Raw genomic sequence first — 16,045 nt, forward strand, 5'->3', positions numbered from 1 at the left:
AACACCTGTGAATGTGGGGTGAAATGTACTAGAACAGACATTTAGCCCCATTTCCTATCTTTTACCCAGTATTTGTATATTTGTAAAAACAATCAAGGTGTTACTAGAAATACTGCAAAATTAGGAACAAATAAACCAAAATACTAATGCTTTAGGTGAAAGCTCAGTGAGCACCAGTTCACCACCAGTCAACCTCCTGCTCCAAGCTTGTCACTCAGCCTGGCAGTCATCACACAGGTGACCAGGTCCAAAAGGTTGTAAGGCACTCCTACACTCGACTGGTAGAATTTCTTAAGACTTCTGTGGAAATTCAGCCCACAGCCACTGGTCAAGTACAGGATGAAGCCTTGTAAAAGGTGAAGTCTCAGCCAACTACCTAAATTCTTAACAGAGATCCACCTCTGAACCATGCAGGGAAAGGGCACAAAGGATGCAACTGAAGTAGGTATTGTGCATTGGTACAATATTACAGGAAGGGAATTCTGCTTTAAGCCTTAAACGGGTGTAGAAAAAAATGGCTGTAGAAAACAATGACCAGAAGGTGGCATTAGACACACGAAGTTGTTGATATTCAAAGCAGCACTCACCCTACGTGCAGTTAGTTGTTCTTATGAATACCTAAGAATACCTTTCTCTTTATTTTTTAAGCAGTGGAGATGCTATAAATTAACACAAAATAAAGCTGGCTGCAAATTCTGCAGCAGTTGTATCAATTTTACACAAACCCCACTGCTAAGCATGTATCAAGATTGCTCTTCTAGGAGTTCCTTCTAGGCCATTCCTTTACTCTCCATCAAAGAACAGCAGTCCCCAGCCACCTCCCCATAAGCTTCTGGCTGAGATGCTGGAAAGCACCATGCAAAAGGTGCTGTTAAAATGGATGAAGGCAATACCTCGCTATTCCTTCATTGCCTCTACATTACTTTCTCCCTAGAAATTCAAACAGTATCTCGTTCATGGCAATGCAGGCAACTTGTATTACTGAGCTGGCTCAAGATCTTTATTCCTAGCAAGATTAATTTGTAATTGCTTTAAGCCTAATTAAAATTAAGATCATATTAAAGGTTCACTATTGCACTTGATCATTCCAAAGGAGATTATAAATGGAAATAGGGTTGGAGATCATGGATAATGCAGTGCTGAATGGATGAGGCATTTTTATCAATAGTAAAAATTTGTTCTCTGTGCTTTAAATTATTGAACACTGCAACCTTACAAAGTGCAAAATGCTTCAGGAGTACAACTAGGAGCCTAGTGTAGTGCAAACGACAGAGGTTGATCACACATTCCCCATTTACAACTGCACCAGCAGAAAAGCATATTCTCAAGAGGTGAGGAAGACACATCCTCTTCTTGGAAACTGCTATCCTGCTCCAGTCTGACACCTCACCAGTTCACTCCTTGCTCTGCCTACCCAAAATCAGCTGGATGAGCAAAAATTTTTTCTTTAAATTATTGTAAGTAGCAAGGGGAACACTTGCACAGCTCAGTGAGCTAGCATGTCAAAAGAGGTGACAAAATCTGGTAGGAGAATGATGAAAAGGCTCTAGAAGCGACAACTCCACTGTCGTAAGCAGTCAAAGCGATGAACACTGCAAAATTCCTTCGGAAAGGCCTGACAGCCTGAGCTGTGCAGGAGTGTGTTGCAAGGACATGCACTGCTGCACAAATGAAAAAGGGTAATTCAGACTCCAAAGACAGACCAGGTTGATTAAATAAAGAAGGATGCTACTTACAGCAGGAGACTAGGAATTAAGAGTCCTCTCGTATGGCTGCTGACTGTCTGTGTGACTATAAGCCAGGCACTTACAGCTGAACTTTCTCAGTAAAACAGGGCTAATAATATCCTCACATCCTTGTAAAGCACCATGAAACCTCTGAATGGTGTGCACTCTAAATGCAATATCATCATTACAATACTCTGCTCTTAAAGCAACGAGTTGGGCCAGTGTTCCCTGGTGAAGGTTATTCACTATCACACTGAGCTCCTTTGCTGGCTCTACGTGCTCATTAATCAAATACACTTTATGGAACACACTGGTTTCAGAGTAGTCAGGCTGGAGTACTGTTTGAGAAAGTTTTGAAGCAGACAAACTGGAGGAGATTGCAAGAACTGTGATGGAATTGAGCAGCTGATTGAACTAACTCGCCAAATGTTTGTGGCTTTGGTACAAAAAGGGCTCGCACAGTAACTGTGAGCAAAGACAGTTCCCGCGCTGAGGGAAACGTATCAAGCCTGAGCGTAGAGGAGAGGGAGAGGGAAGTTCCACAGTCAGTTTGTTAAGAATTCCTAGCCCTTAATTAGCTGGCTAAATAATTTACTTGGCATCTTCAAAGAAAAGAAAAGCTCCTATGTGAATGGTACCTGTCCTGGACTGAGTGTAGCCACGTGAGCTGTCGTGTTCCTAAACTCAGGAAAGCATTTCAGGTCAGGGTTGGCAACGTTGACTTTGCTGAATACACTGGATTCTTCGTAAGGGATCCTGGTGGGATAAAGGAAACTGGTGTCACCAGGTGGGAAGAGGTGCCATCTCTTCCTGAAAATAGAGAGAAGATAAAAATGCCTGTCAGTTACAGCAAAGAACTAAAGGCAGTAGCAAGGTTTTCAATAAAACATAAATCTGCCTCCCTGTGTGACTCTCCTACGCAGTGCGAACACAGGCAGTGCTTACAGGCTGTCTCCTAAAAGTGTTTTTAAAATATTCCACTTTTTAATTTTTTAACTGAAAAGATTCACAGCTTCTCACACATTATTTTTAAAAGGCAGATAAAACATTTTTGTGTTGTGTTTTTTTTTTTTTTTTAAAGTTCTTCCATCTGGTTCCTCCTGCCTCCCTTTTACAAAGCAACACACAGCATTTACAGATGCTCGGAGCGTTAGAAATTGCTCTGTGAACTAGGGGAAACAGTTTTGCTGGAGACAACATACTGCCACTGAATGGATACCACGCCCATGTTTGTTTTAAACGGAGGGCAATGTGTGTTTACACTGGTAACAGCTAAGGGCTGTGGGCATGATCATCTGTCTCCTGTCTTCACCTGCACTACTTATTTGGCTGCTACTAAGCACGAGAGGTTTGTGACTAAAACTCATTTTGATGCTTCTATGCCACAGATGGCATAAATAAAAATCAGAGGCATGAATTGACAAAAGCATTCTAAACCACCTGTATTCTTCTGAGTACTACATGATGAAAAGGTGGCTCTCGTGGGCCATTGGGTTTAAGATCTCACTGGTGTGACTAAATGCCCAGACAGAACAGGACAGGGTAGCTCTGCTCATCAGGGCCCTCATGCTCCAGGTTGCTCTCTATCCTGCATCCAGAGAAGCAGGTTAACACACTGCAGTGCAGGGCCAAGCAGAGCTCCTCAGGAGCTAATGCTTCTGTTTCACTTACACAGACAACATCAAAGAAAGAAAAAAGAATATGCCAGAACTGGTGGTGACAGTTTTATGGGTAGTATAAATGAAATATCTTAGCAGGTACATATGTTACTTAGAAATAGGAGTTTTATATGGCAGTACTTTAAGTGATGGAAATAACCAGAAAGGAATGCACAAAGGGGGAATTTATTACATTTCAGATGTGCCAGACAATCAGTATAACAGTGACCCATGCAATAAGCAATGGAAAAATAAAAGCAGTACTTTGTGGCACAGTTGGGCAATTTGAGCAGCTCTTCTCTTTGCTTCAGACTTCAGCAAGGTCTTTTCTTTTTGTCCCATTCCTTGGTACTCACATCCTCCTTTTTGCCTACTGCTGCTGGTTGTCAGTTCTAAGTCATAAATCTGAAAATGGGAGGGGAGCAGCCAAATGGCACAAAACCAGAAGGGGCAAGGATAGCAGGATAGCCAGAACTGCAGAGATTGACACAGATGGGAGTTCCATTGGCCACTGACATTTCTTGGTAACTACCAAAGCTACAGAAAAACAGTTATCCTGAAACTCAAGCATTATTGCAACTTTGTTTTGCCCTCCAAACTAGAGCCTCTGAAGGGACAGAGAATAACTAGGTTAGGAGGCTCATGGGTTAATCCTGCAGGCTTATGACAAAGCAATATCATGAAGCAAAACATTAAGAAGCCCGAGGGATGCAAGAAGGAAATTCAAGATAGCAACAAAGGGCTAAGGAGTCATCCCTGGCTTTCCTGTAAAGGCAAATCTATTTAAGTTTAGCATAAGCTTATATTCTGTTACAAAGCTTGTCTTGTTTGTGAGTCTCAAAAGGGAATCTTTCTGCTCTGAAGAAGCACAGGATTTTACAAGCTTGTGGAAGTTTGCAATCTATTTATAAGCTTTGCTCTGAAGAGGAAAACAACTTTGACTTTTCAGGCTATGCAAAAGCTTTAGGCTTCTTCTTTCCCTGAGAGCAACAAGGATTTTGTTCTACCAGAACGGCAGGAAGTATCTTAGGAAGACAGGCAAAATACCCATGTGATACTGGAACTCTGGCTTGAGCTCCAACAGTTGGAGGTGGACATCAAAGAGGCATGTATCAGGTCTGCTAGATGTGGTGCTGAGCAACACAGTTCAGGAGGGACCTGGCAGTGCTAGGTTAAGAGTTGAACTTGATCTTAAAGCTCTCTTCCAAGCAAAATCATTTTATAATTATTGTACTTATTTAGTATGCACAGTATTTACCCTTAGAAGATATCCAGACATGTAAGACTCATAGTTTTCAATGACATTTCTGGGTCTAAATACATTTAAATGTCTGGCCTCCAATGCATAATGTTTATTGATATGAGCTGGAGTCTACAGGACTGGCTGCAGCAAAAAGGAGTGCCTTAAAGCCAGTCAGCCTGTGGCACTGGCCAATATAGAAGCCAGAATGCCTGTCTCCCAATCCTGCACTTTAATCTCAAGACCACCTTAATTTTACTGATCCACAAAATGTCAGAGTAATTAATCACATTAATATCCCACTGGCAAATTGTTCCTTCCACTATATACTATCAAACCCAAAACACGCATGCAATTTGTTTTGTTACTCGAGCAACAATAGATAGCAAAAAAACTCCCTGATGCCAATATACAAGGAAAGAAAGAAGAAGGGGAAAAAAAAGACAGCATGTAAGCAGGCAGAAAGATACAGCACCAAAGCTGCAGGCTCCAAAATTAGTTTAGAGACTCAAGTGTCCCTTTCAACTTTGCTCACAGCTGGTTGCTCCTAACCTGATGTTCCCCTTTTAAATTAATGCTAGCAGGCTATTAGAGGCTCTTGCACAGAGAATACCACAGAAGTCTAAAGTAGTTTATTTCTGTTCTGTTTCTAGGCTTTTTATTTTTAACTCTTTATCTCCTCATTCCAAATTCTTGAATTCATAACTGCTAGAAAGATTAACAGTTTTATTATTGAACCATGTAACTCATAGACCAGGATAGATTTTCCTCGGGCAGAAGTGAGAGGATTCTGTTACCTCTGGGCTCCCAACTCCAGTCCTCTGAAGTTCTGCTATCTCCTATAGAACAGTTCTGATGCTCTTCAGTCACTGACAGTTCAGAGAAACAAGAATAATTTGGGCCTAGAATTAATACTCAGGAGTCTAAAGGTAACTTTATAGCACAGTATAACTTCTGTATTTGTTTGCACACTTGTTACCTTCCTTGTACTTGCAACACTAAGTTGCAGCCGTAGGAGTCCAAATGGCAGGGGGTATTTGCTCCTTCAGTACCAATCCACAGCGTGCTCTCTTTTCCACTTCTCCCAGGAAAGCCAAAGTCAGCCCATCTTATATCCTACAGCAATGAAAAGGTTATTTCTGTAAGCTGTTGCACTGATTCACACTCTACCCTCAGTTCCCTGTGTTTCTTGTTTTCTCCCTCTACTGTTCAGTCACTCTTTACTTCTTGGTGGGGATCCTGCACACATAGCCTTTGTCCCTTCCTCCAAAATTTTCCTCTCTAGCAGCATTTCTTGTGTTGACTTTCCTCCTTTCTTGTCTGATGACACAGCTTCCCAGATCCGTCTCCATTTATCATCTCAGTTTCTCCTGTCACCCCTGCTTGCTTTATAGAAGGACTGTCCAGCTGCTTGTAGCCACACACAACTGCTTTGCAAACACTTTCTTCCTTTCTCCACTCTTAATCATCCACCCAAGCTGAGGATTGTTTTTAGAAAAAAATCTGAAATATGACATTTACAAAAAGAATGAATGGAAGGAAGGGGAAAAAAAAAACAACTATTCCCTTTTCAAAACAATTTGATAACCCTTGTACCAGTACAGAAAAGGTGGCTACCAGGAGGATGGAAGCTCCCTGTTCACAAAGAGTCAGATGGAAAGGACAAGGGGTAAGCTACTCCTGGGGAGATTCCAATTGGACTGCAGAAGAAAATTTGTCACCATGAGAACAGTTAAACATTGCAATAAAGTCCCAAGGGAAGTAGCAGATTCCCCTACATTGGACAGTTTTAAGACTCAGATTGACAGGATGCTGGCCCATCTCATTTAAACTATACTATTACCTAGAAAGGCTGGACCTTGGGGTCCCTTCCAACCTGGCATTCTGTGATTCCTACGTGGTACACTTGCTTTCTATTTGCTCCTGCCTCAGCTTTCTCCTTTTTCCAGGGGTATGCTGTTCTTTTAAAGTTTCTTTTTATTTAATGGACAAATTATTCTCCTGCCTTTGCAACTGTGGAGGCAGTGAACTTAAAACAACTCCATTACATGGTGAGAAAGGGCAGAACAGATGTGTGTGTTACGAGTATGATCCTGGAGCTTTCCTGTTCACCAGTGTTCCTGCAAGCAATCATTTGGGGATGACAGTTTGAATGAGGGACAGTGAGGTATTTTTCAGATAGTTCAAGGGTTTTGCAGGATGGCTCTGCATAGCATGGATAAAGCTTTCCCATGTTTCTGTAGCTGGCCATGCCACCTGCAGGGCCTGATCATTTGTTACTGGAAAGCAGCTGAAGTATACTGGCCAGAGATATCGGTGCCTTTTGGCTGGAGCCCCAGAATGAGCCTTAGGAAACAGATTCAGTTCCTGGCTTCCAAATGGTCTCAGGCAAATCACTTCATCTCTGAGCTTTATCCCTGCCCTCTTGTAAAGGAAGATAAGGGCATTTGTTCTGTTGCAGTAAAGCACGTTGGGGTCATCCCCATCACCCAACTTTAGGAACCTAATTTGAGCTGGGCTCCTGCTCTTGTCAAAGCACTCTCAATGATGCCTTGGAAAAGCCTCTCTCTTTCCACTGTCTATAAAAGGAAAACAAGAGCCTAGCCTCCTCATTTAAGTATGTAAGCTAGCTGCTTGCAGACAGGTGGATGCCTATCCTTTTGTAAGATCTAGGGATGAGGAAAACTACAGCCACACATTATTATAAGGATGACTTCACCATGACTGTTATCAGGAAACCCTCACAATGAGCGATAGCCTTCCCCAAAATTAGGTGTTGCTAAAGATTTTGAATTTCAGAGTTATTGATTTTAAAGATATCATTTGGGGGGGGGGGGGGAGAAACAAAAAAGCAGAAGTGTAATATAAACATTTGTCAAAGACAGCAAAAAAATCAAAAGGAAAAAGCTGCTCCTATAGATTTCAGGAGGCATAAAATTTAAAATCCAATACAGCCATCTCGGTGATAAAGTTGAGCGTAACTCCATCTCTGCACTTTAATCTCACACCTAAATAGTTTTTGTATTTTGTTACAATTTAAGTGGAAAGAAGGCACACATAATCAATATGAGATTTAAAAGCACTTTTTGGAAAAGGCTGCAGCTGTAGTAAATAGCTGAAGTGATTATGGGTAAAATAGTTTTTAAGCAACGAACTGAGAAGGGAGCGGTGGGATTACTGAAATCTTGTCACAGTGGGTTCCTTATCTACAATAAAAAGCCCCAGCAAGAAGAAATGCACTAAAAGGTGTTCCAACCATAACAGATGGCACATTACTTGTGAATTATATTTATTTCATTTGCTGCTTATAATGAAGTTAATCTGTACCCGTATGTCACTTTAAAAGGTCTCATTTCTATTTAAACTCCATGCATATATCTTGCTTCTGATTTATATCTCAAATCCTGTAATGAAATATCAACTGAACAAAAAAAACCACTGTGAGATGCTAGATACTGCTCATAGATTAGAATAATGGAATCATTACCTTAGCCCACACAACTGTAAATGATAAACAGCGCAATCTAAATTTCAAACAACTTCTAAATGGCCCTATTAATCACTATAAATAACAGTGCAGTTGGCCTTCTTTTCCCCTTCAAATCACCTTATGTAAATCTAAATAAAATCTAAAAAAGGAAAAAAAAAAAATGGGGTTACCATGAAATTCCCCCAGGAATGGGAGAGGGTTTCAACAAAGAACTCTTTTGGCTGGTATAAATCGTGTAGCAGTGTTTCAGAAGCCGTACGAGTCCAGAACTGATGACTGCATTTCACTCTCATGCCTGTGAAACTGTCAGATGACATGCACCATATTTGCTTACATAACACCATCCATTTTTTTTTCCTTCCCAGATTCTGCTTTAAAAAAAAATATAAATCCCCAGCATAACCATTACGTGTGCCTCTTCTAAAATTGCAGCACAATCTGCTGCTTCTTAGGGGTCGGGTGATGAGGTGGTGGTGTGACACCTGCATAGAAATGCAATTCCTGGATCCTCAATTTTGTTCTTGAATGGGGGCAAAAGGAAGAAGCAGGCAGGGAAATGGTTATTTCCATCAAGGGTGTTTTTATTGACTGAATAAAGCAGCAGGCTATTCAGGTCTTCTGAGCTGCTATTATCTTGTGCCACAAAAGACAGGAAAATGCTGCTTGTTGAAGCATTGAGAGAGAAGACCAAAGGAGGACCACAGATACAGGAAGGCACTCAAAAGGCCTGGGGAAGCCTGAAACATCCTTGGGGCTCCCAGCTTAGTTCAAATAACACGACCCAGCATCAGAATCATGCCGCCCAAGTTTTTGTGAACCTTGTGTTTCAGTGAGCTAAGGAAGGTCAGACGGTCTCTGTGCTCAAACCTTACCTCCTGACCCACAGAACAATGGGAAGTGAGACAGTCTGAAAAAAGCTGAGCACTGAAAAATTCTAATTTTACTGGTATAAAAGAATAAAACACATAAAAGGAACATGGGAAAGGCTTTCTGAAGGAAATAATGAATTTGAGGGGGCTTATCAATTCCCACTGTCATCCCAGTGATACAGTGTTTGCAGGGAGTTATGATTCTATCTTCACATTTAAAGGCACAGAAATGAATCAGGCTTCATTTACCATTCTTTCTTTGTATCTTTTGAAAAAATACACCTTTTGTACAGCTGTCCTTAATTTTGCCCTCTTCCAATTTCTAAGGAGAAGCAGCAGGAATGTAGATGAACCAATACATTGAAATGTAGGGAGGTTCTCCTCCCCCTCGACTCTTGCTCTGGTGAGGCCACATCTGGAGTATTGTGTCCAGTTTGGGGCTCTCCAGTTCAAGAGTGACAAGGACCTGCTGCAAAAAGTCCAATGGAGGGCCACAGAGATTGTTAGGGGACTGGAGCATTTCTATGAAGAGGGGTGAGAGAGCTGGGGCTCTTGAGCCTGGAACCAAAAGAGAGAGGGGATCTTAGCAATGCACATAAATATCTAAAGGATGGAGGTCAAGAGGATGGGGGTGGGCTCTTTCGGTGCTCACTGATAGGACAAGGGACAACAGGCACAAACTTGAATGCAGGAGGTTTCACTTAAACATAAGGAAAAAGTGTCATGGTGACAGAGCACTGAAACAGGCTGCCCAGAGAGGTTGGAGACTTTCAAAACCTTCCTGGACATACTCCTGTGCAACCTGATCTAGATGACCCTGCTTTAGCAGGGTAGTTGGAGTAGATGATCTCCAGGGGTCTCTTCCAAGTCCTACTATTAAATGATTTTGTGACTCTGTGAAATAGCAGAAAGTAAAATAAAATACCCAGTAGGTGTCCTGATACCTGGTTACTTCATGTGTTTCACTGCCTGCACCAGTAAGGTATAATAATCCTGCAAACTCAGAATCTCTCCTTACCAACAATTAAATATATTAAGAGAAGGAAATGTCTGCTTGAGAAAATGAGCTACAGGGCAAAACATGCCATCAAATTCTCTCTCTTGTGTGGAGCTGTTAATTAACCATTCAGGTACCCAAGATGGATCTGAGGCAGCACCAAATTTGCAACATGACAGGCCTGCTGTCTGTCATCTCCACATTCAATTCCCACCTCATTTCCATACCTTCAATAGAGATGCAGAGAAGGTGTTCAGCTGCAGAGGTCACACACATGACTCTGCACCCCAAGCCTGCACAGTCACAAAATGATGCTGGGTTAAAGGTAGAGAGGAGTCCTGTCAACCTAGCAGCTCTTCTTGTCACTTGTGGTGGTGTTTTTAAGCATAAAAAGAAGACTCAGCATTTTAGGTGGCTGCCACTTGGTACTAGTTCTCCATTAGCTTGAGAGCAAATAGCTTTTATTTCCAAATTTTAAAATAAACAGCCAAAGAAGCAGGGAGGGAATACAAGTAGATGTTTCAGAAGCCTCACTAGATAATTTGCAATGATTAAATTAGGAAGAGATAATTGTAGTATTTTACCTGGAAAAATTCTGGCCTGTCTTCAAATATCCTGGCGATGTATTTGTAGTCAGCATAAGCCCAGTATTTGGAGTACTCATAACAACTGAAGGGTCCAGAGAGACAAGAAGGCTCCCCACAACTCCAAGCCAAAAACTCTTTAAGTGTAGCCTTCACATAGCTACACCTGGTTTCAAACTGGGGAACTAGAGCAACAAAGGAAAAGCCAAACATTACATTGAGTATTGAGCAAAGAAACAGCAAAGATAATATATAGTTTCTCTCTCAGCTGTGGTTAAAAGCAACATGAGATATGAAGTGAGACTAGGTGGCTCAGCTCTGGTCAATAAAATGGTTCTCATCACCTAACTCATAATTAAAGTCTGAGACTATTGCTTTTTCATTAAGGTTTAAGTGAATGGCTGTTACCTTGAACTTGCTGTGAGGGAAAAGCACACCAATAGTTACTGTTGTTTCATGTGCAAGACACCTTGCAGCACAGTAACTCAATAATACACCCAAGTTCCCTTAACAACTGAGGACCTGTCCTTTGCTTCATCACTCTTCTTAAGTGTGAGCTGCAAATGTGCACACAAGTTCTTTTGTACCCTTCATTTTGTCTCTGTGGATTTACACATAGGTGGACGTGTTCATTTATCATTTAGAACAGAATAGACTAAACCAGGTTGGAAGAGACCTTCAAGATCATCGCATCCAACCTATCAACTAATCCAACCCACCTAATCAACTAAACCATGCAACCAAGCACCCTGTCAAGTCTTTCCCCTTCCTTAAAAGTGGTAACCAAATCAGCACAGTAACATGTAGAAAACAAATTATGGAGCCACATGTGTGCCCATGATCCATCTAAAATGCTGTGTGTCCTTGGGACTGACCATACTGCGGTGTTTCTTGGCAGACATAAAAAGTATTTACCAGCAGTGTTTTGTTCCTGCCATGCTTTGGTCAGGCTGACTGATAACAGCTTTTCAGCTCAAGGTCAGGTCACTTGGAAGGCCTACAAGCTAACTCACATCACAGTATACTTTAATTGTGGTCAACCAGAGATCCTCATTTCCTGCAGCTGCTAATTGTGCAGGATTCAAAGAGACTTAACAAAAAAATGACTACAACTACTATGAGGTAAAGATTGCTGTAGCTTGCATGAATGGCAGTGACAGAGCTGCAGTTTAACCCTGTGTAACTTGCACAGAGCTGCTCAGAAATAGGATTCTTTCACTGTTGTGCAGCAGCAGCTCTTCATTTTTTAGTGCTCTCATTTTGTTACTGCAGCAATTCCCAGAGCAGTCTCTCAGACATTTGTTCCTATTCCCCTTGGGTGGGAGAACAGTTTTTGCAAACCTTTACCACTGTCAGTGTGCCATTTTCCATTGCAGTAGACTAGGTAGTGGTTTTCCTTCTTCTCACTATCAAATTCATTAACTAAAAATGTCAAATAAGCCCTGTTATTCAGCAATCCCTAACCTGGGATCTCTGCAGAGCAAGGGCTCCATACCTAACAACTGCATACAAAACATAAATCAACTGAAATAACCCCAAATCCCTGTATCTGATTCTCTGTGTTGCAGTCCAGTGCCCTTCCTGATACCCAGTCCCTAAAGCAATGCACATCATTTCAGTGAATGATGGTCTGATATTAGATAAAAGATGTAAGATAAATTAGATAAAAGATAGAAGCATTACTGAAGGTGGCTCAATATCTGTATTGTTTTGATGAGAACAAAGAGTGCTTAGGACACTGCCTGTTTTCCAAGATAACTCAGGAGCATGTGTTTCAAATGCAAGAAATAGGCTCTTTCTACCTCACAGCATATTTCACTGTGAGCTTCCTTTAAAAAAACCCAACTATGAAAGGCAACACCATCTTCTAGGATACACTCTCCCCAGGGCAAAGATCTTGGTTCAATTTATAACTTGTTCAGCACCAAGGTGTAGGGCTCATGGAAAAATAAATGGTAATAAAAAAAATATGTATTTGGGCAATCTAACCAGATTGTTTGGGTTTGTAGACTGCAGCTAGGGTGAAAATGTTAGCAGTGGGGCAGCTGAAAGCAGGCACACAATTATCCAGTTCTGTAACACTTAACGATTAAAAAATGAAGGTGTTTTGTAATTGATAAGTTGTAGATGAGGAGAGGCTGAGGGAGCTGGGGTTGCTTAGCCTGGGGAAGAGGAAGCTCAGGGGTGACCTTATTGCTGTCTACAACTACCTGAAGGGAGGTTGTAGACAAGAGGGGGTTGGTCTCTTCTCCCAGGCAACCAGCACCAGAACAAGAGGACACAGTCTCAGGCTGCACCAGGGGAGGTTTAGGCTGGATGTCAGGAAGAAGTTCTATACAGAGAGAGTGATTGCCCATTGGAATGGGCTGCCTGGGGAGGTGGTGGAGTCGCCATCATTGAAGGTGTTCAGGAGGAGACTTGATGGGGTGCTTGGTGCCATGGGTTAGTTGTTTGGGTGGTGTTGGATTGGTTGATGGGTTGGACGTGATGATCTTGAAGGTCTCTTCCAACCTGGTTTATTCTATGTATGTATTCTAAGTGACTGTGGTAGATGAAACCATGAAGTCTAAAGTAAGCAACCAGTGCTGTCTGGCCATAGTATCTGAAGGCATGCCAGTTCTCTCTCCCACCTAATGCCACAGATTGAACCTGGAGGGGGAGAGGGATTGAAACTGAATTGGGAGTGGGAAGCAGTGCTTTCAAGGAACCAGCTCCTCTTCTTAGATAATGTCTGATCCTCACAGACACCAAATTCTGTTCTACTCAGAAAGACAGTGTTTACTAAGGGAAATGTTGAAAAAAATGGATAAGAGTCTTAGAAAATACCCCAAAGTACCAGTAAAAAATGCAAGTGGAATGTCTCCTTCATCTATTCTATTCGATTCTATTTCTTTAACCTTAAAAGAAAACCAAATGTCTAGTCACAGCTGACAGGGAATTAAAATTCCTTAATCAAATAATCCAAGGCAGGAACAGCCATGTAATACTATAACAAAGCACAGGCACACTCACAAGCAACAAAAAATAAAATGGCCATCCCCATCCATCTCCAATAATCACCTCAAATATCAGCTTTGTGCGACATTTACTCAGTGCGGGGTGTTTGTGCTGCTGTTTCAACCTCCTGTTCAGCTGCTGAGTCTATAGCCACCTTTGCAGTCCTCCTCTATATCAAATGTCAGAGGCTTGAATTTTTTTTATTGTCTTTAGTGGTAAAACCTCTTGGGCAGATGTCCAGGTTGCAGCCCTTTTCTATCCAACTGTGTATCTGACAGCATCAGCTCTATCCAGAATCTCTAAGAGAAATTTCCTCCAGAGATCTTGTGACTCTTAACTGATCAGCATGACAACCTCTTGTTCTCTCTAGCTTCTTCAGAGTAAACTCATTGTTTATTCAGTTTGCTACACAACCAGAGGAAATGCTCAAAATGAGAAACACTGGCATACAGAAGTCCATTTTGTGGAAGTTTTCTTCTTCCTTTGTAATTGCTGGTGTGCTCCCAGTAGCCATCAGACAGACTATAATGCTGCATTTTCCCTGCCAGAAATTCAACTTCTGTCACTGCTGCCCACCCTTTACCCCACCTCAGAAAAATAAATCTTTTGGTGTGACTGGAACTAGATGGGTAGGGAATTCCTGATTAATAGCACCTTCATTGTTCTTGTAATGAACGCTGGTGCTCTCTCTGGGGGCATCTTATCTCTGTCAATGCTTAATCCTCTGACTGTATTTTTTCCCTTTATGGGCAGATACTGTTTAACTTGTGTAGTCAGAATACTATCAAACACAAACTTAGGTGAGTACAAATAATTCACACAAATAATACTGCTACATCCCACGTCTTCCGTGTTTCAAATGTGCCTTTCGCATCCACATAGAATACATAGAATAAACCAGGTTGGAAGAGACCTTCAAGATCATCGCGTCCAACCCATCAACCAATCCAACACCGCCCAAACAACTAACCCACGGCACCAAGCACCCCATCAAGTCTTCTCCTGAAAACCTCCAGTGATGGCAACCCCACCACCTCCCCAGGCAGCCCATTCCAATGGGCAATCACTCTTTCTGTATAGAACTTTTTCCTAACATCCAGCCTGAACCTCCCCTGGTGCAGCCTGAGACTGTGTCCTCTTGTCCTGGTACTGCTTGCCTGGGAGAAGAGACCAACATCCGTCTGTCTACAACCTCCCTTCAGGTAGTTGTAGAGAGTAATAAGGTCACCCCTGAGTCTCCTCCCCTCCAGGCTAAGCAACCCCAGCTCCCTCAGCCTCTCCTCGTAGGGCTTATGTTCCAAACCCCTCACCAACTTTGTTGCTCTTCTCTGGACTCGTTCCAGCAAGTCAACCTCCTTCCTAAACTGAGGGGCCCAGAACTGGACACAGTACTCGAGGTGTGGCCTAACCAGTGCAGTGTACAGGGGCAGAATGACCTCCCTGCTCCTGCTGGCCACACTGTTCCTGATGCAGGCCAGGATGCCATTGGCCCTCTTAGCTGCCTGGGCACACTGCAGGCTCATGTTCAGTCTACTGTCAACCAGCACCCCCAGGTCCCTCTCAGCCTGACTGCTCTCCAGCCACTCTGACCCCAGCCTGTAGCTCTGCATGGGGTTGTTGTGGCCAATGTGCAGAACCCGGCACTTGGATGTGTTCAATCTCATGCTGTTGGATTCTGCCCATCTGTCCAGCCTGTCGAGGTCCCTCTGCAGAGCCTCTCTACCCTCCAGCAGATCAACTCCTGCCCCCAGCTTGGTGGAGCACATGCCTCAAGAACTTCTAAACAAGCAAGTAAAGCAAATACAAAACCCAACTAACTCCCACAAAGTTGCCCCATTTGCAGTTTCCTCTTCTTTAAATTAAGGAGTTTTCAGTTTGGGAATCCAGGCTGCATAAGTGGCAGTAGAGATGAGAAATCACAGTAAGAGGTTTCAAGTAATTTTGAATCTTCCCAAATGAACCTTGTGTCTTAACCTCTGAAACTCTAAGCCAGCCACTTCACAGAGACATCAAAATACACCTATAAGCAGGAGACCTGTTTTCTTTCTTGTACATGTGTGGACAAGATGGGATGTGGTTTAATGGACATGGTGGTGTTAGGAGTGGCTAGAGAGCTGCCAGAGAGGGACCTGGGGGTGCTGATTCACAGGTGCCTAAACATGAGCCAGCAGTGTGCCCAGGTGGCCAAGAAGGCAAATGGCATCCTGGCCTGCATCAGGAATAGTGTGGCCAGCAGGAGCAGGGAGGTCATTGTGCCCCTGTACTCAGCACTGGTTAGGCCACACCTTGAGTACTGTGTCCAGTTCTGGGCCTCTCAGTTTAGGAAGGACATCGAGACACTTGAACATGTCCAGAGAAGGGCAACAAGGTTGGTGAGAGGCCTTGAGCACAAGCCCTATGAGGAGAGGCTGAGAGAGCTGGGGTTGTTTAGCCTGGAGAAGTAGAGGCTCAGGGGAGACCTCATTGCTCTCTACAACTACCTG

The 16,045-nt window shown here is 42.7% G+C and overlaps 1 protein-coding gene across 1 annotated transcript in view; it reads right to left on the reverse strand.

Annotated features, from left to right (window-relative positions):
* Positions 1–16,045, reverse strand: part of HSPBAP1 (HSPB1 associated protein 1) — a 44,339-nt gene that overhangs the window by 10,698 nt on the left and 17,596 nt on the right. Inside the window, exons 3-5 of the mRNA XM_054176305.1 lie at positions 10,566–10,750; positions 5,605–5,741; positions 2,366–2,537 (exon numbers count right to left, since the gene is read on the reverse strand). Of these exons, the coding sequence (XP_054032280.1) occupies positions 2,366–2,537; positions 5,605–5,741; positions 10,566–10,750 (494 nt within the window). The remainder of the gene's footprint in view (positions 1–2,365; positions 2,538–5,604; positions 5,742–10,565; positions 10,751–16,045) is intronic.

The sequence above is a fragment of the Dryobates pubescens genome, chromosome 2 (genome assembly GCF_014839835.1).
Source record: "Dryobates pubescens isolate bDryPub1 chromosome 2, bDryPub1.pri, whole genome shotgun sequence".
NCBI lineage: Eukaryota > Metazoa > Chordata > Aves > Piciformes > Picidae > Dryobates > Dryobates pubescens.